Consider the following 27,857-nt stretch of genomic DNA (forward strand, 5'->3'; position numbering starts at 1 on the left):
TGTCCAGGAGCGCTGGAAGTTTCCAGAGGAGTGGGCTGGGATAGCGATCAGTGGTAAAGAATTTGCCTAACACTTGTCAAACATGGGTTTATTCCCCAGTGCATGAGCACACAACTATGTTGAGTAAGACATGTGTGCCTGTAATTCCAGCATCTGGAGGCTGAGACAGGAGGATCACTGTGAATTTGAGGCCAAACTGTGCTACGTAGTAAGTTCAAGGCCAACCTGAAATACATTTGTCTTTTAAAAAATTTCCAAGGGAATCTTGACTGACCTCTGTCACTCTGTCCCTTGGTGCCCTCCTAGTGTTCAATAAAAACCAAGATTACAAAGCTGGGTGTGGCGATATGTGCCTGCAAAGCCAAGTCTCTGAGCAGCTGAAACAGGAGACAGGAGGACTACTGTAGTCCAGAAGTCTAAGGCCAGGCTGGGAAATATAAAAATAGCATGACTACATAAAAACCAAAGGATCCCCTCCTAGACTCCCACTGTATCTCAACTTGAAAGAACAGGAAGAACTGGGGAAGAAGAATGTAACCAACACAGAGGCACTCTGCAGGGGTAAGGGGGTCAGAGACACAGACAAGGTGGGCTTGCAGCTCACCTTTCAATGTCCCTTTTCCCGTGTGCGTGTGTGTGTGTGTGTGTGTGTGTGTGTGTGTGTGTGTGTGTGGTGGTGGTGGTGGTACTGTGGATCAAACTCCTACATCTCCAGTTGTTTTTATTTTATTTATTTTCGGGGGAGAGTCTTGTGAAGTCACCAAATTGCCACTCAGGGCTCAGACTTGTAATCCTCCTGCCTCAGCCTCCCAGAGTATGGAATCACAAGCCCATACCACCATACCTGGCAGATTTTTGTTTTGTGAAGCGTGAGCATGTTTATTTTTGTAAGACTTTTTTAGAAATATGTGGGTGATATGTTTATCATTCTATATTAGCTGAATGCTGAGATTATGGGCTCTTCGTCTTTTTAGTGGAAATTTAAAATCACTTTATAAAATAATACTGTATTTGAAGCACATAAAAGACAAAAACCCTTAGGCAGGAGGATTGCCATGAGTTTTAGGCCAGTCTGGCCTACATAGTGAGTTCAAGGCCAGCCTGGACTACAAAATGAAGCCCTGTCTCAATAAAAAAGACATAAAACAAACATAGGAAATTATCTCCAAGAGGTTACAGGAATTATGACTACACAGGAACATGAAAAAAATTAAAATATAGCATGTTTGAGAAGACTCAGTATGCATCATGTACTTGAAAATATTAGAAGATATTACACAAAGATGGTAACACTGGTTGTGTTCGACCAGTAGGGACACAGATACGTCTTTGTTACTATCTGTCCCAGCCTTTCTAGGTATAATTCTACTACTTCTCTAATATGAGAAACTATAACACTAAGCAGAATTGGATTATTTAGTGGTACATTCAAGGAAACATGTGGAGCACAAAGCTAATATAAAATCAGAAGAAAATAAAGGAAAAAATGACCATAATGACACCAAATTATCAAAGATTAGGGAAACCAGTAACCTTAGATGGTGGAAACTGATCCAAAATGGAACGATTTCAGGCACAGACAACAGGACCTCTTAGGATCCTTTAAGTGACACCTGTCCCGTAAACTCCACAGCCCCCTTCCCTACCTGGAGAAGTATTGGGCAGAGTTGAAGTGCTATGACTGATGCCCAACTGGGACTCTCCAGAGTTTACATGAGATTGCATGCATAAAGTGTTAAACCGGAAATAATAGTTACTTCTGAAGAAAGTATATATACCTTTTTATATACCTTTACTTTGTTACAAGTTTAACTTTGAAATAGAAAGAAGAGGGCTGGAATATGGCTTATTGGGGGGCCACTTCCAAAGCATGTTGAGAACTTGCGTTCAAGACCCTGCACGCACACACAAAAATGAAAAATATAAAACAACATTTAACAACTCATCTGGCATGCAAAAAGCACTTAATCCTGATTATCAGCATCATCATCTCCAGTGTTCCATTTCCTAATATCCCTCTGCAGCTCTCCACAACCTCACTTACAGGGGATGCAGTCACGTTTCTTCAGTGTTACACCGTGGGTCTCCAAAATGGTTCCTAAGCCTCACCAAGGAGGCAGCCCTAAATCCACTGACCATCACTCCAGCTCCCAGCACTGCCTTTACGTTTAGATTTCTCGGCTCTGCTGGCTGTCACTTTCAAGTAAGTGTCCCTCAGCTGCTCTCTACATGTCACCTGTTTTTTCACATAAATTTTCCCAGCCAAACATGTTGTAAGTTTCCAGAGGGCAATCCTAGAGGGTTTCATGTCCAGCCAAGAGCTAGGTCAGGAGCAGGACTCCGCAAGCACTTCTTAGGACAAAAGGACAAAACTAGAGTCCCCCAAAGCCAGGTCACCTCCCAGTCAGTTGTCTGGAGCTGTATGCTTTAGTTAGTGAGAAACCAGAGTCCCAGGATTCATTTTGCACCTTGGTACAGGTGAAAGAGAAACACATCTGAATTTTTTTTGGGGGGGTGCATTACTAGGGATTGAATACAAGGCTTTCATACTGAGATATAGCCTCTGGCTTTTTCTATTTTTTATTTAAAACAAGGTGTGGCTAAATGGCTAAATTACTTAGGCTGGATTTGAATTCCTCCTGCCGCATCCTCTCATTGGTGCTGGAATTATAGGCATGTGCCACCATGCCCAGCCCACATTTGGTTTTTTTGTTTGTTTGCTTGTTTTTGTCTTTTTGAGGCAGGATCTCACAATGCAGTTCAGGCTAGGCTGGAGTTCACTTTTTAACCAGTTTAACCCAGGCTGGTCTCGAACTTGCAACAATCCTCCTGCTTCAGTCTCTTGAGTCCTGGGATTACAGGCATATGATACCACCCCTGGCTACATTTGGCCTTGGTCATAATATACACTTCACACACACACACCCTTCACTTGCACCTCATGACACTTTTGCAAGGGTCCTGTTGACCCTGTGGATGCTATTCTTCCCTTTATACTGAGGAGGAAGTAGAACTCAAATAGGCTGCAACTTGCTCTGAATTATGCACCTAGTAAGGGATCAGAGCCCAGAATTTCAGGTGCACTCATAGCACCTGTCTTGTGAAGATATTAAAACTACCTTTCATCATTCTTACCGATAGCTCATAGCATCAGGAGGACACAGATGTTTCATCAGAACCCATAGCCCTGCTGGAGATCTCCAGACACAGGGCCAGAGAGTTACACGCCCAAGAACACTGTCCTTTAGGAAGAACAGAAAGGAACCAGGAAGCAGGAGGAGGCTGGCCCTTCTGCTCTCCCGAGATTTTTGTCAGACAGGATGAAGAGCAGATAAGACACCCACAGTGCAGCTAGCAGTTAGAACCTTACAGGTGGGATTCAGAGGATTTTAAGCAGAACACAACCTTCGCCACCTCTCACACCATGCAAGGTAGTCACTCTTTGAGGCTTAGAATCTGCCATAAGCAACTAAAGCTTTTACTCCTTGACACCCAAGTCCAGTAAAACTTCAGAAATTTACTGGGAAAAGAAGGAGGAAAGGGACCACAGAGAGGAGGAGGAGGCCAGTGAGGGCTGTCAGTTTCTAAGTCCCCTTCTCAAGGCCCTATAAGCAGATTCCTTGGTCTCCCAGCTCTCTCAGCTCTAGGAACAAAGATAAAAGACTTCTCTGGAAATTTAGCCTAGCAAACAAGGTCAGGGAGTATTTGGCTGGCACCAGAGTGGGAAAAGTCAGTCCCACACTTTGCTCTGAGTCTCTTCAGCCCCTTCCTCCACTCTCTCAAGGGAGGGATGGAAGTGTGCTACCCAGAGGGAAAAGCACTACCACGGAGCCACCTGCCACTCACCTAGTGCATCTGGTCCCCTGAGATCAGCCATCATGAGCATGACCACCTAAGGAGACTAAGTATTGTCCTAAGCACTTTATGTGTATTGACTCATTTAATTTTCAGGATAACCCAAAGATGTTACGAACTTACACAGCCTCTCACGATCCCCATTTTACAGATAAAGATACCAAGGCCCAAAAAGGAGAAAGATGTGGATGGAGCCAGAATTATAAACCCAACAGTGGGACTCTGGAAGGGAAGAGAAACCTTTAGACTGTGCTCAAAAGCATGTCAACACCAGTTCCGTGGACTTGTTCTGGAACTTACAAAGGCTCTTTCTTTGGTTCTTGGAACCTCCAGACAGGGGAACTGGAGTGTTTGATCAACTGGGCCAGAGGTAATGTGACGCACCCAAGGTCACGCAGCCAGGAAGAGGCCCGGGGCAGATGTGGTCTCCCTAGACACAGGGCGGACTTCAGGGCTCGGCCAGGTCGCCCCCACCCCAGCCCTTTCCTGGGCAGATGCGGCGCGGCGCGGCCCTTTCTAGCTGCGCCCTGGCGACCGAGGGCGGAGCGGACCGCGGCCTGCGGGCCCGGGCGCTGTCCGCGGTGCTGATCCGCCCACGCTCCCTCGCCAACTCCTCGGCGGGTTTCCCGGGTCCCCCTAGCTCTCTGCCAAGGCCATCTCCGCGGATTTGGCTGCCCGCTGGGGTCCTCCGGCTCGGCTTCTGGGGCTCCCGGGGCTCCCCCTCCCCCGATCGCGCCGGGGCCTCCCCTCCCCCGCCCCGCCCACGGCCCCTCCCTTCCCCCCTTATCGCTCCCGCCCCCCACCCCCTCCAGCTCCTTCGCCAGTTCCGGTCACGTTGCTGGGTGTTTACGCCGGAGCCCGCCTCAGACCCCCGGCGCGGCGCCCCGGAGCCCCCCGCAATCCCCCGCAGCCCCGCGGCCTCGCGGCGGTGGATGGCACCGCAGCCGGGGCGCGCGCTGCGGAAGCCTGGGCGCAGCTAGCGGGGGACCCGCCGCCTCCCCCACCCGGCCCGGCTGGGCCCGGGCCCCGGCGGGCTGCTCCTGCAAGTCCCGAAGGTAGGAGGCGGTCGGGGGGCGGCGGGGCGGGCGCGGGCCCCAGGCCCGGGTGGGGGCGGCGCGCAGAGCCCCGGCTCCCGGGGAGGGCCGGCAAGCAGGGCACCGCAGCGCGCGGGGGGCGGACGGACCTGAGGACGCGGGCAGAAGTTGTCCTCCGCCACTCAGCCCGGCCTCCCTGGGGCTGGCCGAGTCCAGAGCGTCCCGGGGTCGAGACCCCCACCTCCTGTCGCCTCCCGCCACTCACCTTTCATTCTGCCTGTCTTCCCTTTCCTCCTTAGTCCCCACATCCCCCCATTCCACCCCATCTTCCCCGGGAGTCGTATTTGAGGCACACTTAGGGGGTGAAGGGCTCCCCGTTTCCCCATATACCCCACTCAACTCCTTGAGCCCGAATCCTCAGTTTTGCTGAGGTTAGGGGTGCTGGGATGGGCAGTGAGGGGGGAATCGGAGTTGAACGTCTGGGGGAGGAGTGGCCCTGAAATGGAGAGGACCACAATGTCCCTGGAGAATGTTGCTCTACCACTGGACAAGTGGCCCCACCTTGCAGGCAGCATCCCAGACATTTGTCAAAGGCTAGATTCTTGTGCGGACTTAAATGCCCGGGAGAGCCAAGGACTTGCAGGGGAGAAGGGTAATTATTTTTTAATACGTGTACTTACTTGTTCTGGTGATTCCCAGTAAGATTTAACTCATTCTCCGTTTTTCACTGACGTTCCTTGTGTGCCTGATCCTTGCAAGGGATTTCAGAGACAAAGCTCTGCCTTAGAGAAGCTTGCAGTTTAGAACAGAAGCTAAGAGTGCGACAGACAGACAGACACACACACACACACACACACACACACACACACACACAATGGAGAGTGATATATACTAGAATGTGGTACTAGCTACCACCTAGATCTGACAGATTGGGGAACACAGAGCAGGGAGAGAGTTTTTCCTGCTTGTTTGCCAGGAGAACAAGAAGTAGAATATGAAACAGATCAGCTTGCAAGGATGGACTGTGTTTGCTTTGTTGTGAGGGGTCATAAATTTCAGGATGAATTCCCAGTGGGGTCCTTCTAGGTGCCAGGCACTGTAATTACACAAAATCAAACTACTTTTCTTCTCTGAACCTGTTTCCTCATCTGAAGTGAATATACTAACACAACCTGCAGTGACAAATAATTTGATATGAGTAAAATGCTAAGAACAGTGCTGATGCTTTACTAGTGTTAGTGTTAGTGTTAGTGTTAGTGTTAGTGTTAGTGTTAGTGTTAGTAATAGTATTACTGCCTGTGCATCAGCACCATGTCCCAGAAAGGCTTCTCAGTTCCTGCCCTTCTCCTGGCCCTGGGACTCTGAGTCAGGTAATGAAGTGGAATAATGACTAAGAAAAATAAAGAACATATTGATGATTTATTTACTCATCTATTATGTTTGCCCCAGCTATATCTTCCCTGGCTACAAGAATAATAAAATTTCAAAAATGATTTAAAAATAGTAAATTTAACATTCTCCTTGAAACAAGAAGCATATATCCTTAAGGAACTTCAACAAATAAAATATAAGGAAAAAATAGAAAAACTTTAACACAATATATGCACTGCTTATAATATAGAGATATTTATTGGCTCAATAAATAGTCTTGGTCCCAAAGAGAAGACAAACCCTGAGTGAAATTGAGACTGAGACAATTGAAACTAGTCAGGGAGTGAGGGATGATGTACGGTGAAAACTCTACACAAGTGGAGCACAAGAAGCCTGGGGCAGAGCAGAGAGGGGACCCGAAGAGGCCAGGTGGACAACGAGCAGATCACAGAGTTTGAGGGAGATGGAATTAGATGTCTAAGGAAAGATTATACTGTAAAAGTGGTTTTCAAGGGGCTGAGGGTTTATATATCAGTGATTGAATGCTTGCCTGGTTTATGTGAGACCATGGGTTCAATTCTTAGCATGGCAAAATAACAACAAGAAGAAGAAGAAGTGGTTTTCCAATTTTTGGTTACAGAGGCCTTTTCTTTAAAGAATTTGTATTGCTCTTCATATAAAAGAAGATTAAGAAGCAAAGCTTCTGGGCTCAGCACTTTGCCCCCAGTCCTTTGGGCAGCATCTGAGGTACCCTCTGCAGAATCCTCTAATTCTGTGTAGCACAATTTGAGAAACGCTGTCGGAGAGGACTGTGGAAGTCCTCCAGGCTCTGAGTGCTATGATTCTATACCTTATGTGGGTCTTTCAGCCCAAAGAGCTGGAAGAATAAAGAGGAAATGAGAGCTAAATTTCCCCCTCCCCAAGTCAGGAAGGAAGGTGGGTCGCAGATACTCCAAAGGCAAGCAGGAGGCCAGGTTATTCTCGGGATCAGGAGCCCAGGCCTCTGCGAATCAAAATTGTGCCAGGATCAGCAAGTCCCTGAACCTGACCCTTTGCCCAGGGTTAATGACTTGAACAGGGAAGGCTTCTAAACACCAGCTCCCCTAATGAGAAATTATTTGTATTTTCAGACACAGGAGAGATGTGTCAGAAGCATTTGGAATTAACTGTAAATTGTGGACTCCGTATCACAGGTCCTGCTTTATTCTTGGTGATGCTTAAAAAATGATTTTTAAAACAATCCAGGTAGAAAATTAACATGAAAAAGAACTGGAAGTAGCAAAAGAAGGACGCAGCACAGGCAAAGCAGGCACTGAGGTCGTCAGGACCCTTGGGGCTGCAGACAGAGGTGAGGGCCTCTTCCTGCTGGGGTACAGGAAGATGGAGCAGACAGCGCTCACTCTTCAGCTGCAGCAGCTGGCCTGGGCCATGTCTCAGGCACCAGCTTCTGAAGCCCAGTGGTGCCAGCACTGCGTATCTGCTGTGAAAACCTGACATTTTCCTGGCTCCGGCCTTCTGATGGGCTTGGGGCTCCTCAACCACATGAAGATTTGTGCCGTCCTCAGTTCCCCCTTCCCCACTGCATGTCCCACACTCCCCCAGACAAACTACAAAATGACATCTAAGAAAGACTGTTTGCCAAGATCATTAGTGACCCAAATTTCTGCCCTGACAAGAGCAGCCTGCTTAGTTGGAAGCAAATGCTCAAATCTTTCTGGGAAGCACGAAACAGCTGGTTGGCTCAGCTCTCAGCATGGCCAGGGTCCAGTCTCTGGGGCTGTGTGAGAAGGAAGGGCTTTTGCCCTTCAGAATCACTGGCATCCCGGTGTCTGGGAGAAGACATGGTCTCACTTCAGCCCAGCACAGGCCCGGCTCATACATCTTCATCCTCCAGTTGTACACACAGCACTCACAGATCCGAGACAATCAAGAAACACACACATGGCCTGGGAATGCGACTCACTGGCAGACTACTTGTCTGGCATGCACGAGGCTCTGGCTTAGATCCCCAGCACCACACACACACTCCTCGAGGCACACACCCAGGTTCTGGTGCAGGCACAGACACACAGGTTCACACATCCTGACTCAGACATATAGCTCATCTACGTGATGCCCCACTATATTTGCTGGTCAGCTTGACATCTGTTTCTCCTTGTTTGAGGTCATTTGGAAAGGACCTACCTAACATATGTCTGTCTTGATCTCAGCTTGTCTGTAAATATGTCTGTCTACTCATACCCATAAATTCATTCACTTTGTGGTCTGCAGTACTCACTGAGTACTTTTGATTTTCCAGATACCATGGTACGTGCTTGGGAATGAGGCAGGGGGGACATAAAAGTCCTTCATCTTCTATTGCTAATGATCTGGCAGGGAAAGCAAAGAGTAAACAAAATATTCACTCTGCTCATGTAGTAATAAGTTCATGAAAGAAAAATAATTCAGAATAAGGGAGTAAAGAATGACGGAAGATTCTTTTTAGACTGAGTGATTGGGGAAGGGCCCCAAGAAGATGGCATTTAAATAAAGCCCTGAAGGAAGGAAAGGAATGGGTCATAGGCAGTCTTGGTAACGTCCATCCCAGGCAGAGAGGCCAGCACAGCCACAGTCACTGAGGCTAGAGTGCTTGCCACATTCAGGAACAGCAAGGAGCCCAGAAGCTGAGTGGAGCCAGCAGTGGAGAGAAGAGATGAGAGAAGGAGAACCAGGGGCGGATGGCACAGGGTATGATAGGAACTTGGGGTCTGTTCTAAGTGGTGTGGGAAGCCATTAGAGAGGTGAAGATGCGTGATGAGACCTATGTTCCTACAGGAACGCCAGGGAGGTAACTACTGCAGTCATATACCAGAGTTTGGTGGCTTGGACTAAAGTGATAATGAGAAGTGTTTGGATGGGTTGTTTTTTTTTTTTTTAAGCAGAGCAAACAAGATTTTCAGATGGATTCATTGCAGAATATAAAGAAAAAGAGGAATCAAAGGTCACTTCCAAGCAACTGAGTGAATATTTAAATAACAGCTGTTTATCAAGATGGCAAATGGTGGCAAGAGCAGGATTGTAGGAGAGAGTGCAGGAGTTTGGTGTTGGGTCTTGGAAGTGTGAGGGACTTGATGGACATCCTAATGGAAGAGCTAGGTAGCCAGTGTAGCTTTTAGGGAAAAGTGACTTTAGGGGTCAGCAATGGATAAATAGTATTCCGAGCCCTGGCCCTGGACAAGGTCACCCTGGGAGTGATTATGGATAAGGAAGCGGGCCAATGTGAAAGCTGACACAGTGAGAAAGGAACCAGCCAGTATGTACAGTTTTAGGGCTGGGAGTTTAGCTTAGCCGCACAAGTGCCTGCCTGGCAAGCGTGAGGTCATGAGTTCGATCCCCAGTACCAAAAAACAAAACAAAAATACTATACATAGTTTTGTTTTTTTTAAAAAAAAATACTGGAGATTGAACTCAGGGCCTTAACACTGAACTACATTACCAGATCATTTTATTCTGTTATTTGATTTTTGGACTGGGCTAAGTCGATTCCAGGTTTGGCTCAAACTTGTGATTCTCCTGCCTCAGTCTCCCAGTGTGCTAGGATTACAAACATGTACCACCATGCCCAGCTCTGAAGAAAGAAAGAAAGAAAGAAAGAAAGAAAGAAAGAAAGAAAGAAAGAAAGAAAGAAAGAGAAAAGAAAGTAAGCAAGCCAGCCAAGCCAGGCATGGTGGTGCATGACTGTAATCACAGCACTTGGGAAGCTGAGGCAAGAGGATTGTTGCAAGTTTGAGACCAGCCTGTGCTACAAAGTGAGCTCAAGGCCAGCCTGAAGTACACAGTGAGACCCTGTCTTAAAAGGACAAAAAAAGGCCAGGGATTTAGCAAAGCGCCTGCCTGGCAAGCACAAGGTCCTGAGTTTGATCCCCAGTACCAAAAAATAAAATAAAAAAGAAACAAAATAAATCAGAGCCAAGTGTGGTTGTGCATACCTGTAACCCCAGCTACCTGGGAGGTTGAGGCAGGAAGATCACAAGTTTGAGGCTAACCTGGGCAATTTAGCAAAACCATGTTTCAGAAGGGGAAACGGGGCTAGGAAATGTTGCTCCGTGGTAAAGTATTTATCTAGCATGTACAAGTCCCTGGGTTCAACCCCCATCAACACACACTCACACCAACAAACAAAACAAAACACCAACCCACAAATCATGCAGGTGGCACACATCTGTAATCTCAGTACTTGGGAGCGTGAGGCTAGAGGATCACCACGAGTTCAAGGCCAGCCTGAACTATATGAGAGACAAACCATGTCATGTACCTCCTCTGTTTAAAATCCCTAAATAGGGCCAGGGATTTAGCTCAGTGGCACAAGTGCTTGCCTGGTAAACATGGGTTCGTGAGTTTGATCCCCAGTAAGAAAAAAAAAATCCCTTATTAACCTCCAAAGTCACTTAGTACTCTTTTTGCATTGCTGGCAATAAAATCACAGAGCCTTGGGCTTCAAGCAGTCTACCACAGAGCCACATCTCCAGTTCAGAGTCATCTAATGTTGACCAAAAATTCCTAACATGACTTCCTGTGACCCACCCCCAAGGCCTTGCACTTCAGCTCCTACTAGGACAGCAGGGTCTCAGTTCTTCAAACAGACATGTGAAGCCCTTAGCTCAAAATTCAGCATGCAGGGCCGGGGATGGTGCTGCATGCCTGTAATCTCCGCACTCAGAAGGATTTCTGTGAGTTTGAGGCCAGCTGGGGCTACATAGTGAGATCAAGACCACCCTGAACTACATATCGAGACCCTGTCTCAAAAGAAGGGGAAAAAAGTTCAGCATGCAGCAGGTGTTTAATAAATGTAAGCTGCTGTTATGATCACTTTGCCTTCACAGAGGCTCTTCCATGTTAGAGTTGTCTTTCTGACTCCCGCTCTCCTGCTAACCTGTTCTTGTGTTTTGTTTTTGTAATTGAGAGGACTGAACTGAAAGGTGCTGTATCACTCGGCTACGTCCTCAGCCCTTTGTTTTTATTTTGAGACAGCTTCTCACTAAGTTGTCTAGGCTGGCCTCAAACTTGCAGTTCTCCTCTCTCAGCCTGCTGAGGTGCTGGGATTCTAGACATCTCTACGTCATCTGGTCTGCGCTCTAAAACAAATCATCACAAATGTACTGGGTTAAAACAACATAAATTTAGGGCTGGGGGCATAGCTCCGTGGCACAGTGCTTGCCTAGCATACCCTAGGCTTGGTTTTGTTTTGTTTTGTTTTGTTGAGAAAGGTTCCCAAGTGCTGTAATTGCATGCCTTAGACTCCAGCCCGACAAACAAGATAAAACAAAAGCCACATAAACTTATTATCTCACTTCTTAAAAGTCAGGAGTCTGACACATTTTAGCAGAATCCTCTACTCTGAGTTCCTCTGAACATTTATCTGATTAGATCTGACCCATCTAGCATGTCTTCCTTTTGATTAACTCAAAGTCATCTCATTAGAGATCTGGATTACATCTGCAAACCCCTTTCCCCTTGGCATGTGACCTTGTCACTGGAGGGAAATTCATCAGATGCATAGTGTTTCTCACACTCAAGAGGAAGAGATAACACCTGAGGGTGAGTGTACTTCAGGTTGGGAAATTTGGACAACATTTTAGGATTCTGCCTGCCACAGAATCTCAACCTAAAAGTCACTTCCTAGCTGAGGGTGATGGTGTACATGTATAATCCCAGCACTCAGGAGGCTGAGACAGGAGGATCATTGCAAATTTGAGACCAGTCTGGGCAACAAAGTGAGCCCAGAGTCAGGCTGAACTGCACCGTGAGACCCTGTCTCAAAAAGACAAAGAAAAAGATCTTCCCCGATCCCAAATGTAAAGTAAATCCCATGAGCTAGGGGTATGGGTATAACACTTGCCTAGCACGTAACAGGCCCTGAGTTTGACTCCCAGTGCCATAGAAGAATATTTTTTACAATAAAACAGGATGCTGGGTGTGGTGGTGTATATCCATAATCCCAGCAGTCAGTAGGCTGAGGCAGGAGGATCACTATAAATTCAAGGCCTGCCTGTACTACACAGGAAGTTCAAGGCCAACATAAACTACATGGTGAGACCCTGTCTGAGAAAAAAACAAAAAGAAGGTTAAAAAAAAAAAAGTGAAACAGGTTGGTTTTATATTCTTCCATACTGTAGTGTGTGTACTTGGGGCATTTTTTTTTTTTCCCTAAGTTTGTGATCCTTCTACCTCAGACTCCCAAGTGCTAAGATTCCAGGTGGCACCACCACACCTGACTGTATAAGTTTCTTTATTATGGCATTTCTCACAGATAGTAATTATATGCCTCTTTGGCCTGTTGTTGGGTCATTAGACACATTCTCCTTTTGTCTCTCTCCCTTTGCACTGTGAACTCCCTGAAAGCAGGTACTTGTTATTGTATCCCTGCATCCTGCACACTGAGCAAGGGCTTGGCAACAGTAGAATGAATAAATGGAAAACTAGGCAAGTAAGGACAGAATTACCTGCTCACACAGGGAGTGGGCAGAAAAGAGAAGGAAGAAGTGATGCAGGCCGCACTGATTGAGCCAGCCCTGACCGAGTGCTTTCCGCAGTATTTCCTATCTTGTTTAATTCTCACAGCCATCCTAGGATGGTTCTATTCTTGGCCCCGCCTATACCAGCAAAGGTTGGAGAGGCCCCACAGGATACTTTCACTCCCACAGAGACACAGCAGAGAACTGCAAGAACCAAGACTCAGCTCCAGGCCAGGACCATTCCCACAGTCAGTTCTGAGGAACTTCTTTGCAGTCAGAGATTCAGTTGCCTGCTGGGTGCAGTGGCACAGGTCTGTCGTTCTGGGTATCTGGGAGGCGGAGAAGGGAGGATCTCTTGAGGTTATGAGTTTGAGGCTAGCCTAAAAAACAAAATAACTCCTCTCCCCCCTCCAAAAAAAGTCTAAACCAAGTGTGGTGGCATGTGCCTGAAATCCTACAAGCCCACCCTAGGCGATTTAGTAACTCAGAGAGACCCTGTCTTAAAATTTTTAAAAAAGGTTTTTTTCTTTTGAGACAGTTCTTGTTAGGTAGTTCAGGCTGAGCTTGAATTCACTATATAGCCCAGGATGGCCTCAAACTCAGCAATCTTTCTGCCTCAGCCTCCCAAGTATTGAGATGACAGGCATGTGCCACCATGCTCTGCTAAAAAAGAAAAACCGGGGCTGGGGATTTAGCTCAGCGGCATAAGCGCCTGCCTTGCAAGCAGGCAGTCGTGAGTTTGATCCCCAGTACCAATAAAAAGGGAAAAGACCAAAAAAAAAAAAAAAAATTAAAAAAGAAAAACCATGAAGGCCCTGGGTTGATCCCCAACAAACAAACACAGTAACCTCTCAGTTCACAAACACTTCTGCTTGCCAACAATTTGGTTCACAAACAGAAGCTTTGGACAGCATTTTGCTTCTGTTTGCCTCACTCTGCATCAGGTAGCAAACAGGACTGTGGCCATCTTCCTCATACAAATACAAACCTGGCCATCTTCCCCTAAATCATAAAACAAGCTAAGTTCACAAACTGAAGCACCACTGTAAATAGAGAAAATGAAGGAAGAAAGGAAAAAATAGAAATGCAAAAGACTTGGAGAATTGGGTCTCCCACCAGTTATTCACGGAGCCAGGGAGCTGGTGTGGCACCAGCTCTGGGGCCAGTTCCTGTTTGAAGTGGAGGTGGTCAGCCGAGGTGAGAGAATGTATGTAAAGTTCCCTGAACACAGCAGAGGGTCACATAATGTGCAGTATCCCTGAGAGCCAAAGAGCCACTCTCTGCCAAAATGAAAGGGCTCCTTGGCTGGATTAGTGGGGTCAGAGGAGTCCCCAAGGAGGGAGCCCAGAGAGAGGCACCTCTGAATACAATGCCTCAGGTCAACCTGCTTGGCCCGACCCTACCCTACCCGACCTTAAGAATGTCAGTCTCAGGAGGAAGCCTGTTGGTTCCCAGCCACAGCTGTGCATCTCACTGGCTTCTCTCTCACTGCCAAGGCAATTCCTCAGGGAGTTGGAGGCAGGTCCTTCCAAACTTAGGGAGTCCCTGGGCCTCATGTGCTTGCCTTCTGCCGAGTACCATAGAAGTGAGTCACTGAAGAGAGCAGAGCCAGAGGGAGGCCTGGAAAGTCTGGGTGTCATTAGGGTCACAGTGGCTTACATTCCCACCACAAGAGTCACTGGGGACATGCCTGATTGCCCATTCTTCTTTTAAAAAGGTCTCCACGGTGGTGCACACCTGTATTCCCAACACTCCAGGAACATGAGGCAGGAGGATCACAAGTTTAGTAATACTCTGCCTCAAAATAAAAATAAAAAGGACTGGAGCTGTAGCTCAATGCAGAGCCCTAGGTTCAGTGCCTAGTATCGGGACACTCTTCACCACCTACCTGCCTTCAGCTCACAATGACAGGGTTAACCAAATGCTCCTCAAATTTTTCTTCTCCAAGGGCTGGGGTTATAGCTCAGCAGCCTAGAAAAGCTGCCAGCAAGTGCAAGGACCTGAAAAATATAGTACCAAAAAAAATTTTTTTCCTCCTCCATGATTTGGATGACCCTATAACTCTAGGGCAAGTGAGAAAGATGGACCTGAACTGGGAAGGGCTGTGCTGAGACTGTGTGTCCCCACCACTGATGGTCACCCTGGAGCCGAGATGCTGGCGAGACATCAGAACTGGAAGATGCAGGGCTTATCACTGTACAGCGCCCTCATTTTTCCCATGGAAAAACACCCAAGGGAAGGAGAGAACTGGCCCCAAGCCACACAGCTGGAAAAGAGGCAGGAAGCCGGGTCTGGTAGCGCACCCCTGTAATCCCAGCACTCAGGAGCTTGAGTCAAGGGCATCACTCCAAGTCTGAGGCCAACCTGAACTACACTGTAAATTTAAGACCAGCCTGAACCACATAGTGAGACCCTGTCTTAAAAAAAAGCAGCGGGGGGGCGGGGCAGGCTAGACCCCAGATCCTCTGTCTCTCTTTGCTGACTCCATGTGCCTTCCTGTCTGAGAAGAAGAGGAGGGAGTCACCTGGGAGCAGGAGAGCCAATCTTCACCTCCATCTGTGGAATGTGGATAGTCCCTATCAGCACACTACTTGTTCATGAAGCTGGAGTGAGCAGCAGGAGGGAAATGTCAGTGACATTGGTGGCAGAACTGTCCACATAGTGGCAAGAGTACCCAGTCCCCCAGAGTGGAAGAAAGGACAAAGCACAAGGCCCCTGGGGGTGAGGGGTGGACAGAGCAGATAGGCTCTGAAGATGTGGGTTCACCTTGTGGTCCTCCCCAGGTGGGGTCCAGGCCTGGGCTGCCATGGATACCACGTCCCTGGAGCATCAGATCCAGAGCGTGCAACGCCACATCAGCTTTCTGAAGAAGGAGCAGATGGCCCTGCTGCGAGACCTGCACCTGGAAATCCTGAGGCTGCAGAAGCGCTGCTCAGGTGAGGCCAGGGGCAGGCGGGGGGGAGCAGGTCCCTGTCATCCATGCTCACTGATTTCAGAGGGAAGCCACATAGCAGTCCTGCCGCCACTTTTTCTGAATGAGGAAACAGAGAGTCGGGGAGCTGGGAAAGGGATCTGGGACTGAGGTAGCACATCAGGGAGCCCAGAACCAGTTCCTAGGGAACCTGGGTAGGGTTCTTTTTGTTTTTCCTAGTACTGGAAATTGAACTTGAAGGCTTTGCACCAAGCTACAGGATTTGTTTGTTTTAGGATCTCACTAAGTTGCTTATGCAGGGCTCAAACTTGTGATCCTGCCATGGCCTCCTGTCTTAGGTCACTGTTCACTGAGTGTCCCCCAGCCCTCAAAAATCCCTAGGTCCAGCTGAGGACACACACATACCTAACAGGTGCTCTTAAGATACAGCAGGTGCACACCTGTAATCTCAGCTGCTCAAGAAACTGGAGCAGGGGCTGGGAATTTAGCTCAGTGGCATAAGCACCTGCCTTGCAAGTGTGTGGTCATGAGTTCGATCCCCGGTACCAGTAAAAAAGAAAAAGAAAAAAAAAAAAAGAAAGAAACTGGGGCAAGAAGATTTCGAGCTTGAAGCCCAGCATGAGTAGTTTAGTGACCCAGCTAGACCCTGCCTCAAAAAAAAAAAAAAGGACCAGAATTGTAGAAATAAACACAAAGAGCTGAGGCTGTGCTTCGGTGGTAGAGTGCTTGCCTAGCATGTCCAAGCCCCCACGTTCAATCCCCAGGACTGCAATAAGAAGAAAAATAGAGCCTGGCAATTGTGTGGAAGGTGAACTGTGGGAGAGGGAGGCTGGGAGGCCTACAGCAAACCTGCCGAAAGGGTCCAGGAATGAGACGAAGAGGCATGGATAGGGGAGAGCCAGGGAAGGGCTTGCCCACTGATTGCTCTGTGAGCAGCACAGGGACCCAAAGGATGAGGTGAATTCCTAGATCCAGCCCTTGCTCTTAGACCCATAGCCTCAACTGTCTGATCTTCTCAGGGCCTTGGCTGTGACCCAGATATGCAGCTGGCTGAGTCTCCAGCACAGATTGTAGAGCCAGTGGCTCCTAGAATGTGTCAGCTGGAAGGATTCATTTGCACAAATGGGTAAACTGAGTCCCAGAGAAAGTACATCATACAGTATGCTAATAGCAGAAGCCACATTAGAACCCAGAGCTTCAAACCCCCAGTCCTACATATCTCTGCAGCTTTGTGGATTGTCTCCTACCTCCTAGCTAGACCTCTTATCTCCCTCTAGCCCCTGCTTTAGGGAGGCTCCCCACTGCCATAGGGAAGCTGAGGGCTAGAGAGTTGAGTGACCACCTGGCTTCTCATGCTGCAGCACAAGACATGAGTGGTCTCCCCCAAAGATAGCCCAGCACCACAGGCAAGCCCAGGGGGCACATGTCATCTCTGTCCCATGCCACCTTAGCACTGCAAAACAGCCTTAGAGGAAAATAGGGAATGCTAAGACCTGTAGGGGATCCTCTCATTTCTCCTCCCTGGCCTCATGCTGAGGACTTCAGTCCCTCCACTACAGAGAAGAGCCAGAACCAAGAGAGGGTCACAGGTAGCAACAGAGGACCCTTCACACACACACACACACACACACACACACACACACACACACACACTTACCCTTTTCAGACCGGCAAGGGCCTGCAGCTTCTTGGTTATTGATTAAGGCGATGAAATAACTCAGGTGGATTAGAACAACCACTGTGGGGACTGAAATGACTGAAGCCCTCAGTCTAGGGCAGAGGTTCATGGTGGTTCACATTTGTAACCCCAGAACTCTGGGAGGCTGAGCAGGAGGATTGCAAATTCAAAGCAAGCCTGAAACATAGGCCTGAAACACAGCAAGATTCTGTCAAAAAAAAAAAAGCCAAAGGCTAGGAAGGGGATAGGATGGGCCAGGAGGACAGACTGCTGGAAAGCTAGTCAACCATAGTTGAGGACTTGGAATGAAGGGGCTTGGGAAGTAGGAAGTATGTTCAGGGTTGGCTCAGCAGCCTAGATGACGACAAACTGTCTCTACCTCCAACCCCATGCACTGTGCACTAGTTTCATCCTGGACCAAGCCTTCTGTTTATTTTTTCTCATTTCCTCCTGGCAGCAGTGCTTTCTTTGGGTGGGTGTGTGCATGTGTGTGCTATTTTGTTCCCATCTTCCAGATGAGAAAACTGAGGCTCAGACAGATACTGTTAATGATTCAGGGTCACAGTGTATCTGACATCACAGCATATTCATCTAAACCATCAAGATTCTGACCAGAAGGTGGGGAGCCCAGCTGGATTCTCTCTCCCCACGTCCTAGTCCCGTGATTAAGGGATGAGGAGAAACCAGCCCACAGGGAGTCAGTGGTAGAGCCAAGATCTCTTGGGCACAGTCCCCTGACCTCGTCCAGGGTCTCTTGGGTCACACTGCAAGGGCTGGAGGAGGGGCTGCGCTGGCCCCAGGGAGCTCAAGGAGTGGAGACATCAGCTCTGCACAGGGTGCCCCAGGAGGGGGTGAGACTGGAGTCACAGCCTAGGCTCCCTGTCTCCTGGTAACAAGTGGCTTCCCCAGAGGAGGTACCTGTGCACAGGCCCTGTCTCCAGAAGAGCTCCATGAAGGCAGGGAAGAGGTGCAGGCCTGGGGCCACAGGCCATCGCTGTAGGTGCTGCTGGGTGGTGAGTAGCCCCGCTGACGTACTGCCTTCCTGGTCTCTTGATGCACACCTGCTCTCCGTGACCCCAGCCTGTGTTCCTAAAGGTACATGCAGGCGCTCCTACAGATCACTGTAGCTTATTGAAGCAGAGCTTGGGAGTAGGCCAAGCACACACTGTCCCACCGAGCTATACTTCTCCACCTTTTTTGCCAGTTCTTGAGGTCTAGTGGAGTTGGGGGACAGCAGATATAAGAATGATCAAGCTCAGTTGAGCATACACCTGTATCACACTTGTAATCCCAGCACTTGGGAGGCTGAGGCAGGAGGATTAGCGGGAATCTGAGGCCAGCCTGAGCTGCATACTGAGTTCAAGACTAGCCTGAGCTACTTAGTGACACTGTCTCAAAACACAGATCAAGCTCTGGGCTGGGGATTTAGCCCAGTGGCATAAGTGCCTGCCTGGCAAGTGCAAGGTTGTGAGTTCAATCCCTGATACAAAAAAAAAAAAAAAAAAAAAAAAATCAAGCTAAGCTAGGCTAAGATGAAGCATTTGAGAAATTAACGAATAAGGACTGGGCTGAGCATGGTGGCCTAAACCCGTAATCCCAGCTACCCAGGAGGCTGAAGCAGAAGGATCTCAAATCCTGGGCAACTTAGTGGAAGTCTGTCTGAAAATAAAAGGGCTGAGAATGTAGCTCAGCACTCCCCGGGTTTGATCTCCACTGCCAGGAAAAAAACAAAAAGAACGAGGAGGGAAATGCTGCGCCGGGACTTTGGCTCACTCTGCAAGCCGCTGGCTCGCGGCGCCCCGCCCTCCCCTGCCGCTCAGGGCCAAGCCTCCAGGCAGCTACCGTCACAAGGTGGCGCTGTCTGCCTCAAAGCCCACTCTGCCCGGTAGACTCGGTGGAACAGGGTGCGGGAAGGAGCAGTGCCATTCTACAGACAATAACGGAGGCGGGTGCAGCTAGCTGTACTGGCTGCTAATCGAGTGAACACATATGTCCAATTTGGTAAATAGCCCACCGCCCATTTCCAGTGACCTTAAAGAGGCCTTCCACACGCTAGCGTCTGACCAGTAATTGTGTAGCTAGGGTCCCCCACAATTGCTGTTTGCTGCTATATCAGTGCTAGGAAGGGGCGCATACTCTCCCAGCTCCCAGACAAGCTAGGCTCTTCTGTCCCACGAGGGCTGAACTTATCCCCAAATCCAGACAGACCCTTGTAGTGAACTAATCTCTGAACTTGGCAAGAGGCCACTGGGGCTCTGGGCAGGAAATTGGTATAGAGGGGGTGGTTTAATTCATTTCTAAGGATTTTTATTGCCACTGTTAGTGACCTGTGACACACACACCTGCCTTTTCTCTGCCCCAGAACTGACCCATGACCTGGAGATGAGAGAGGCCCAGTCTCACCAGCAAGGTAAGAAAAGGACCAATAGGCGAATTTCCCAACTCTTAGTAGGGCTCATGCCATCTCTGTCCCCAGCTTAGACCCAGGGACAGCACCTGCTGACCAGGGTGCAGATAGATGTCAGTCTGACTTGCCCATTTGGCTTGGTAACTTGTACAGGAAACAACTTATACCAGTGCACACAGTCCCCTGTGCTGTCTGTGTCTCTGTCCAAAGTGGGAAAAAGAAAAGAGATTACTCGGGTTCTCTTTCCTCCTTGCCCTCTTCATTGCTTTCTGAGACTCACCTCCCAGTCCTTCAAAACCCTGTACAAGTGAACTCATGTTCAGTGTCCACACTCTGCAAGGTACTGAGTGTCAAGACGTGACACAGTGGTAGAACAGGGTCCTGGGCTTTAGTCTAGATGAGAAGAACAAAGACACATTAGCAAATCTTTCCTTTTACTAAAGCATGACTTGTGCCATTGTGGCAATTCCTCTAAAACATTTGTTCATAGAATATTTCTTCTCTCTTAATAGAAGGGTGAGGGTGGGAAGATGATATACAGAGAGTCTAGAGTTTCAGTTTTGCAAGATTAAAAAGTTCTAGAGATCTGTGGCAGGGTGTGTCTCAGAGTAGTCACTCAGGAAGCTGAGGCAGGAGGCTCACTTGAGCCCAGGAGTTAGAGGTCAACCTGGGCAGCATAGCAAGACCTTGTCTTTTTCTGTTGTCAACACTGTTTTTAATACATTTCCATTATTGCCTAGAGATACTGTTTTTTCACAAAAATTTTTTGGAAATCTGTTAACACAATAATATGAATGTACTGTACTATGAATGTACTGTACTGTAAAGTAGTGCTTTTTTTTTAAACAACAATGGAAATATTTTTAAAATGTGGCAGGGCTGGGCATGGTGGCACCCACATGTAGGAGGATCACCATGAATTCAAGGTCTGCCTGGGATACATATATAGTAGGTCAGGCCAGCCTGAACTACATAGCAAGACTCTGTTTCAAAAAGCCAAATAAGTAAAGAAAATTGTTAAACGTGGCAGGGAGCAGATTGTTTTATTCAGATCATAATCACTAAATTGTAGGAATTTGAGAACCAGAGCTGGGTGCTAACCATTGTGAAGTGCAAAGCACATTACCTGGCTTGAAGGGACTGTAACTGTTTAGCTAAAATAAATCATAAAAGGCTAGCATACAACTCAGTGATGAAACACTTGCCTGGGCCGGGGATATCTAACTCTAATCCTGCCTGGCAAGCATGAGGTTCTGAGTTCAATTTCCAGTACAAAAAGGTGGGGGCAGGGATTTAGCTCAGTGGTGTAAGCATCTGCCTGGGAAGTGCAAGGTCATAAGTTTGATCCCCGGTACTAAAAAAAAGAACACTTTCCTAGTACACACATGGCCCTGGGTTCAGTCCCCAGCACCCCTCACCCCATATACACACACACACACAAGTCATAAAAATAGACACTTTGGGGCCAGGAGAGATTGGGGGGGGTTGTTTTAAGACAGGATCTCAAGGACAGTTTGGACTACATAATAAGACCTTGTTTTAAAAATAGGGGCTGGAGATTTAGCTCAGTGGCTTGCCTGGTAAGTGCAAGGTCATGAATCTGACCCCTAGTACCCCCCCAAAAGAAAAACAGAATGAGAATCCGTCTTGTAATGTAGTCCAGACTAGCCTTAAACTCAGAATCCTCCTGCCTCGGCCTCCCAAGTACTGAGACTATAGGAGTATAAAACATGCCTGGCCAGGAAAATTCTGAAGAGTGGATTTCCTGTTGTACTGATGTGTTGCCTATAGCTCAAAATCCACATGACAAAGAATTAGGGTTGGGGAGGATTAAAAATTTAAGCTAAAACATTAGGAGGCGGGCCCTGATGGAACTCACCTGTAATCCCAGCCCTCCAAGGCTGAGGCAGGAGAATGACCCAGAGTCAAGGCCAATCTGGGCAACATAGTGAGTTTAAGACCAGGCTGAACTGCATGGGGAGACCCTGCCTCAAAAATAAATAAAACACTAGGAATCTTATAGATTACACTGTACATGTAGAGATCAGCTGGAGTTGGTCTGAACTTCTGAACCAATCCTACCCACTTCTTCATTTGGCAACTGCAGACATTCTCTTGATGCTCCAGGCTGGAGAATGAGATGAGGTAAAAACAGTCCTGTAACAATAGCAGCTTTTACCCCCACTTCCCTTCCTCTGAAAGGGTATCTGGCATCACCTGGGCTCAAGACGCTGCCCTGGTATCCTGAGCGGTGGTGATGGTGATGGTTTCAGAGCCCTGTGTATGTGTACTGGGTTAGGCATCGGGGCTATGGTGGATAATAAAATAGTCCCCAGAAAGCTTATAGCATGGTGGGAGAGATGTAGTAGATAATCATAAATAAGAGTGAGACTGGTACCATGACACGTGCTGAGAAGTAGCAAATCAGTGCTCTAACTATGAGGAGGATATGGCCTGCGGTCCCTCTCTCTCCTTCCCTCTCTTTTTTCTGAATACCAGAGATCAAACTCACCACCTTGTGCTTGCCAGGCAGGCACTGTGCCCTGAGCTGTATCCCCAGCCCCTTCCCCTCTGTTTTGTTTTTTTGTTTTTTGTCTTTTTCCTTTTTATCGGTACCAGGGATCAAACTCATGACTGCCTGCTTGCAAGGCAGGCGCTTATGCCGCTGAGCTAAATCCCCAGCCCCCCTTCCCCTCTGTTTTAAAAAAAGACAGGATTTCACTCTGTAGTGCAGGCCAGCCTTGAACTCGCTATGTAGCCCAGGCTGAAGATCTAAGCAGCACCATTCCCAGGTCCATCCTGGAATTCTGACTCATGTGGTCCTTGGTAGGAACTAGGAAACAGTACTTGTAAAAGCTCTCTGCATAATTCCATCGTGTTTCCAAGGTTGAGACCTGCTGCAGTGGCAAATGCAAACAAGCAAACAAAAACATTTACAAAATATTATAAAAATATAATGGTCTGTGAAGGAAATAGGCACACACACACACACACACACACACACACCTTTCTCTGCACAACGCTAACACTTTTGTACCTTGCTTTTGCCTTATCTTTCTGAAACAGGACTTTTGCCCAAGCTGCCCCCTCTGTCTGCAGCCCTGTTCTTAGGGAAGCCTCTCTTTCCCGAAAAAATTTCCTGATTAGACCACATCCTCCTCCTACAGGGGAAGCACTGATTTGTTACTTCTCAGCACATGTCATGGTGCCAACCTCACACTTATTCATGATTATTTACTACACATTCATGATTAATTACTACTCCCACCACGCTGTAAGCTTTGGGAGGACCATTGTGATCCACCATTGCCCCAATGCCTAACCCAGTGCACATACACACGGCTCAGCAAATTAGTTGTGGCTTGAATAAGCAAGCAGTCAGGAAGGATTTTCCATTTAACCTGAACCGGAAGACTTGGTGGGGAGGCCATGGTGAGGGTGAGATAGGTGCAAAGGCCCCGGGGAAGGAAAAGAAGGACCCTGCAGCTGACCTGTGGGAGTGAGGGACAGCATGCGTGGCCGTGGAGGTGGGGCGGGGTTCGGTTGTGTCTGCCACTGAGCGGGGCTGGTGTGTTGCAAGCCAGGCAGGCGCCCTTACCACTCCCCTTTCTCCCCTTCTCAGAGGAGGCGTCCCGGGAGCTGGAGAGCAAGTGCCGCGCGCTGGAGTCGCAGCTGGCGGCGCGGGCCGCGGCCAACGCCGAGCTACGCCGGGAGGTGGCGCAGCGCGAGGCGCTGGTGTCTGCGCTGCGCTGCAGCCTGCGCTCCGAGGAGCGCCGCTTCCTGGAGGAGCTGCGGCGCCGCAGCCACCGCGCCACCGTCCTGGGCACCGAGCTACAGAAGCACACGGAAGCGGCCGCCTACCTGTCCTGCCAGCTGCACGCTGCGCGACAGAGACTGCAGGCCTCGCGCCCGGCCGCCGCCGCCACCGCCGAGCCCCGGCCCCGCCGGCGCGCACAGCGGGCCCGCCGTCCGCCCGAGGCCGCCGCCAAGGGCCCCAACCGGGACTGGGCCTCCTGGGACCGCGCCGCCGGCGGCCCGGACGACATTGACCCCATGCCCGACCCCGCGCTCTTCCTCTACGCCCGAAGGCCCCCTCGGCCCGGTGCCCACGGCCTGCGACAGCAGCCGCCCCACGAGCCCCCGGACCAGGGCAGCGCGCAGCCTGACGCGCCCAGTCTGCCCAATGCGCCCGGTGACCCGGAGTAGGCGTGGGGCTCCGGGCGTCCTGCGGGTGGGTCCTGGGGACTGAGACTTCCAGTCCGGGGACCCCCCTCCCGCCTTTCGAGCCGCCTCCGCCTTTTGTATTTCCAAACGTTTCTGAAGCTTCAAGTTCTCCCTTCCCACGAGGCAGCGCCTCTATTGAGAAGGCTGAGCATTTGCACCTTTGTGTAGTACTGGCAGTACTGATCCTGACCTGGTCCCTACCTGGCCACTGGGTAGGGGCAGCGGGGTCACGTTCTGCCTCGGTAAGGCTGACAATCCTTTGGGACGTAGGAGAAAGGCTGGCTCCAGGAAGGAATGCAGAGCACCGTGGGCACCCCTGAGCTTCTAGCTCCCCTGCCTTGCCTCCTCTGGCCCTGCCCAGCCTTCTTCCTCCCAGGAAGAGCCAGGGCTCAGGCTGGTCCTTTACTCTGGAAATGCTGTTCCCATCCCCGCCCCCATCCAAATCCTTGCAGGTGTGCACGGAACACACCTTAGAGGTCATATCCTCTCAGAGTCCCTCGTGGGGCAAGTGTGGCTTGATGGAAGTTGAACTTCTGGACCCTTAGGGTTACAGAAAGGTTTTGGTGGCAGATCCTGACCTGGTCTAGAGTTGTCCCCATCTCAACTCCAGGGCCTGCCACACTGAGGCTGAGAGGGTAGAAGCTGTCCTGGGGCAGTGAGGTGGGAGGGAGGTTTGTGGAAGGGCAGGCACTGGCTTTCCCCTCCTGGATGTTGCTCTGGGAGTTTGCCTCCTCCGGTTATTGGTGCTAATCCTGCCCAGCTTCCTGAGCAGCTAGCTGCACTCCAAGGCTGAAAGGAGGACCTGGCTTCTTGGAAGTGGTAGAAATTTGGGTTTGCTGAGGAGCAGAGAAAAGGCAGGAGACAAGTTAGTCCCCAGCCTAGTCCCCCTCCAGGGATGCCCCTAAGTCTATCCAAACCTGGTAGTGGCTGGGTGCTTCTACTGCTCCCCGTCTCAGTTGATCGGCAAATACTCAAACAGAAAGCAGAAATACCCATCCACACACACGCACACTCCCTTTTTCCCCAGCTCTCCTCACTACCAAAGGCAAAAAGTACAGCTTCCGTCCAGCTCATTGCCTCTACCGAAGCTCAACCTAGAAACACAGTCCCCAAAGCCCCCAGGCCACCCCTTCTGGGTTGGCCCTTCATTGAGTCTTAAGTGCCTGTGAGGTCTTCCGGGAGGTGCCCAGGGAGGACACCTTTCCCTCACTCAGACATCTGGTCCCTGGCAGTTCCTGACCCTGGCAGAGGTGCACGTTCTGTGTCACCAGGAGTCTGCGAGGTGAAGAGTCAGCCCAGGGATGAAGAACTTTTCCTGCTGTGCCCTGCAGTTAATCCCCAGTCCATGTCCTCTTCTGTGCTACATTACAGGGAGCAGGAATATAGTAAAAAGCAGGAAACTGAGCACACTACAAGCCTAGTGGACATGCAGCTCTCTCCCATGCAGGACTGCTTAAGTTCACCAAGCATTAAGTAGCCCTGGGCTGGGGGTCCTGCTTCTGGGGGTGAGGTATTGGAGGTGGAGCTGGGAGACCTTGCTCTGTCTGCCTTCACCTCTGCCCATGCCCCCAACCTGAGTCTCTATGCTGGCATCAGTCTCCACTCCTGTGTGTGTGACTCATGTTCTGTGCTGCCACCCTCCCTATCAGCCTGCTGTGTTGGAGTCTTGCTCCCCACTCTTGGGGGACTATGGGAAGGAGGAGAAAGGACTCTTGCTGGAGGAGCCCACATAGACTTTCATCCCCCACAGCTACACTTTTGGGGTAAACAGGGTGATTTTGTTATGTTGATTCTTCTACAGAGATGGTAAACTCCTTTATCCACCCATAATTCCCACCCACTAAAAGCCATAGCTATGCCCACCTGGCCTCCCTCAAAGCTCTATAGCAATAGCTCTCTTCCCTTTCCCCTCCTGGGTACCCAGAGTGACCAACAAGGAGAGGCCCCACCACACCCCAGTCCCTGGGATCCTGTGGTGGCCTGCCTGCCTCTCCTCTAGTGGCCCCATCAGCATCTCCCAAATCTTGTCCCTCTAACAGCAACCAGAGATGAGATTTGCTTGCGATGTGCTTGACAGTCCCCCAGGTGAAAGATTCTAAGTGTTGGGGTGGCTGGAAAAGGAAGTAAGGAACTCTTTCCCACCAATGGGGATGATGGGAGACCTAGGTAGATACAGGGTTCTAATTTTAGAAAAGTCCAGCCAGGGGTAGTAGCACACAGCTGTAATCCCAGCACTTGGGAGGCTGAGGCAGGAGGTTTGCCATGAGTTCAAGGCCAACCTGGGCTACAAAGTGAGCACAAAACCAGCCTGAACTACATAGCAAAACCTATTTCAAAAAGACAAAAAAGTTCCCTCTCAGCTTCTCCTGGAAGTAATGGACTAGAGATTTTTTCCACCTGCTGGCAGGCAAAACCACAGCCTCAGGGGCTGGGAGAAGTCTTACTCTCAGCTTCAGCCCTGACCATTACAAAGCCAGGCTTGGGGGAGCCACCTGCAAAGGACAGCACCCAGCCCAATCCCTGGAGGGTCCAGGTGACTGAGAAGGGAAAGAGGTTTTTCTTCTCTATTTTTCTCTGTTGCACACATTCCCATGGAAGGGAAAGGTGATAGGATATGCAGAATCCTGTGGGACTCCTGCCACACCCCAGGTATGGACAGACCCAGGAGACAGAGTTGTGGATGGAGCCTCCATACGCTCTGGAAGCCAGCTAGTGACCAGAGGGCCATGCACCGGGAAGCTTCAGCTCCCTCTCTGCTGTATCCCTTCCACTATGACCTGCACTTCAGGGGACCAGCCTGGGGCCAAAATGAGGTAGCCTTTCTTGCACATACGCAGCAAGATAAGAGTCCTCCCTGATGGTGAGGAAGGAGGCCAGAGGATGAGGAGTAACAGCTCCTTACCTTAGGAGCTCAGGAACTCTGAGCACCCTCTCACTGATGTGCCAGCCGCGGATAGGGTAGCATGCAGGGCAGAGGGATCCTGCTCCAAATTCTCTGTTGGCTGCGCTTTTTAATCCAATGCTTTTCAGAGTATATTCACTCACCCACAGAAATAGAGCCCTGTGCTTTAGGGGTGACTGTCATATGCCTTATTCTTAATAAAGTATTTTAAAAACATGCAAGTTAAGTCAATTCCCTATGGGCACTGCTCCTCACATCTTTTCCCACAGGTAGGAAGAGAGAATGTGGGAGAGGTTAGAGAGGTGCCAGCCTGTAGTCCCTGGATATCATGATTAGATAAAACAGGATTCACTCCTTTTTTCCCCATCTGTTTCTTCTTTTCCTTTTCCCTTCCCTTCACTAGATATTGAATTGAACCAAACAAAGGCCTTATATTGAGTTACATCCCCAGCCCTTTATTTTTTTAAATTTTGAGAATGAGTCTCATTAAATTTGTAATCCTCTTGCCTCAGCCTCCCAAAGTGCTACAACTGCAGGTTTTCCATCACCACAACCAGCATAAGGGTTGTCCTATTTTGGGTGTCCTGGTTCTCAGCCTAGCCTGCTCCATGCAACCCTAATCCAAATGAACAAACAAAATCGTAGATCAGCCGGGCATGGTGGCACACTCAGGAGGCTGAGGCTGGAGAATCATTATGAGTTTGAGACCAGCCCGTGCTACAAAGGGATCTCAAGCCCTGCCTGAACTGCATAACAAGACTCTGTCTCAGAAAAAAAAAAAAAAATTATAAAGTCTTAGATCAGAGTCTTTTGACTAGGATGGAAAGTAATAGATTGGAAGGATCCCCATGCTAGAAATTGCCCACTGTTCTGGCTTAGAAGAAATCCTGAGATTCTGACATGTTTCACTATATTGGTTCCTTGCCCCTGTCTAATCTGAGCTGCAGAAATCCTACCATT

General features: G+C 49.2%; 1 protein-coding gene and 1 long non-coding RNA gene across 3 annotated transcripts; one reads left to right on the plus strand and one right to left on the minus strand.

Moving 5' to 3' along the window:
* The first annotated feature begins 4,496 nt into the window (after positions 1 to 4,496).
* Ccdc92b (coiled-coil domain containing 92B) lies at positions 4,497 to 27,113 on the plus strand. Of its 2 annotated transcripts, XM_063251051.1 has the most exons (4): positions 4,497 to 4,910; positions 15,538 to 15,690; positions 19,727 to 19,774; positions 23,394 to 27,113. In XM_063251051.1, the coding sequence occupies exons 2-4, from the start codon at positions 15,561 to 15,563 to the stop codon at positions 23,975 to 23,977; spliced, it is 762 nt and encodes a 253-aa protein (XP_063107121.1). In that variant the 5' UTR covers positions 4,497 to 4,910; positions 15,538 to 15,560; the 3' UTR covers positions 23,978 to 27,113. The 2 variants fall into 2 exon arrangements, with proteins under 2 accessions (XP_063107121.1, XP_063107120.1); XM_063251050.1 differs by lacking the exon at positions 19,727 to 19,774 and having other exon boundaries at positions 4,779 to 4,910.
* LOC134476498 (uncharacterized) lies at positions 10,161 to 15,650 on the minus strand. The gene is made up of 3 exons (XR_010048203.1): positions 15,521 to 15,650; positions 14,643 to 14,754; positions 10,161 to 13,083 (listed from the first exon to the last, which is right to left on the minus strand). It is a non-coding gene; the product is annotated as an uncharacterized LOC134476498 (long non-coding RNA).
* Positions 27,114 to 27,857: the final 744 nt, after the last annotated feature.

Source organism: Cavia porcellus, unplaced genomic scaffold (assembly GCF_034190915.1).
Source record: "Cavia porcellus strain 051 isolate PalLab524CR breed Dunkin Hartley unplaced genomic scaffold, mCavPor4.1 scaffold_6, whole genome shotgun sequence".
NCBI lineage: Eukaryota > Metazoa > Chordata > Mammalia > Rodentia > Caviidae > Cavia > Cavia porcellus.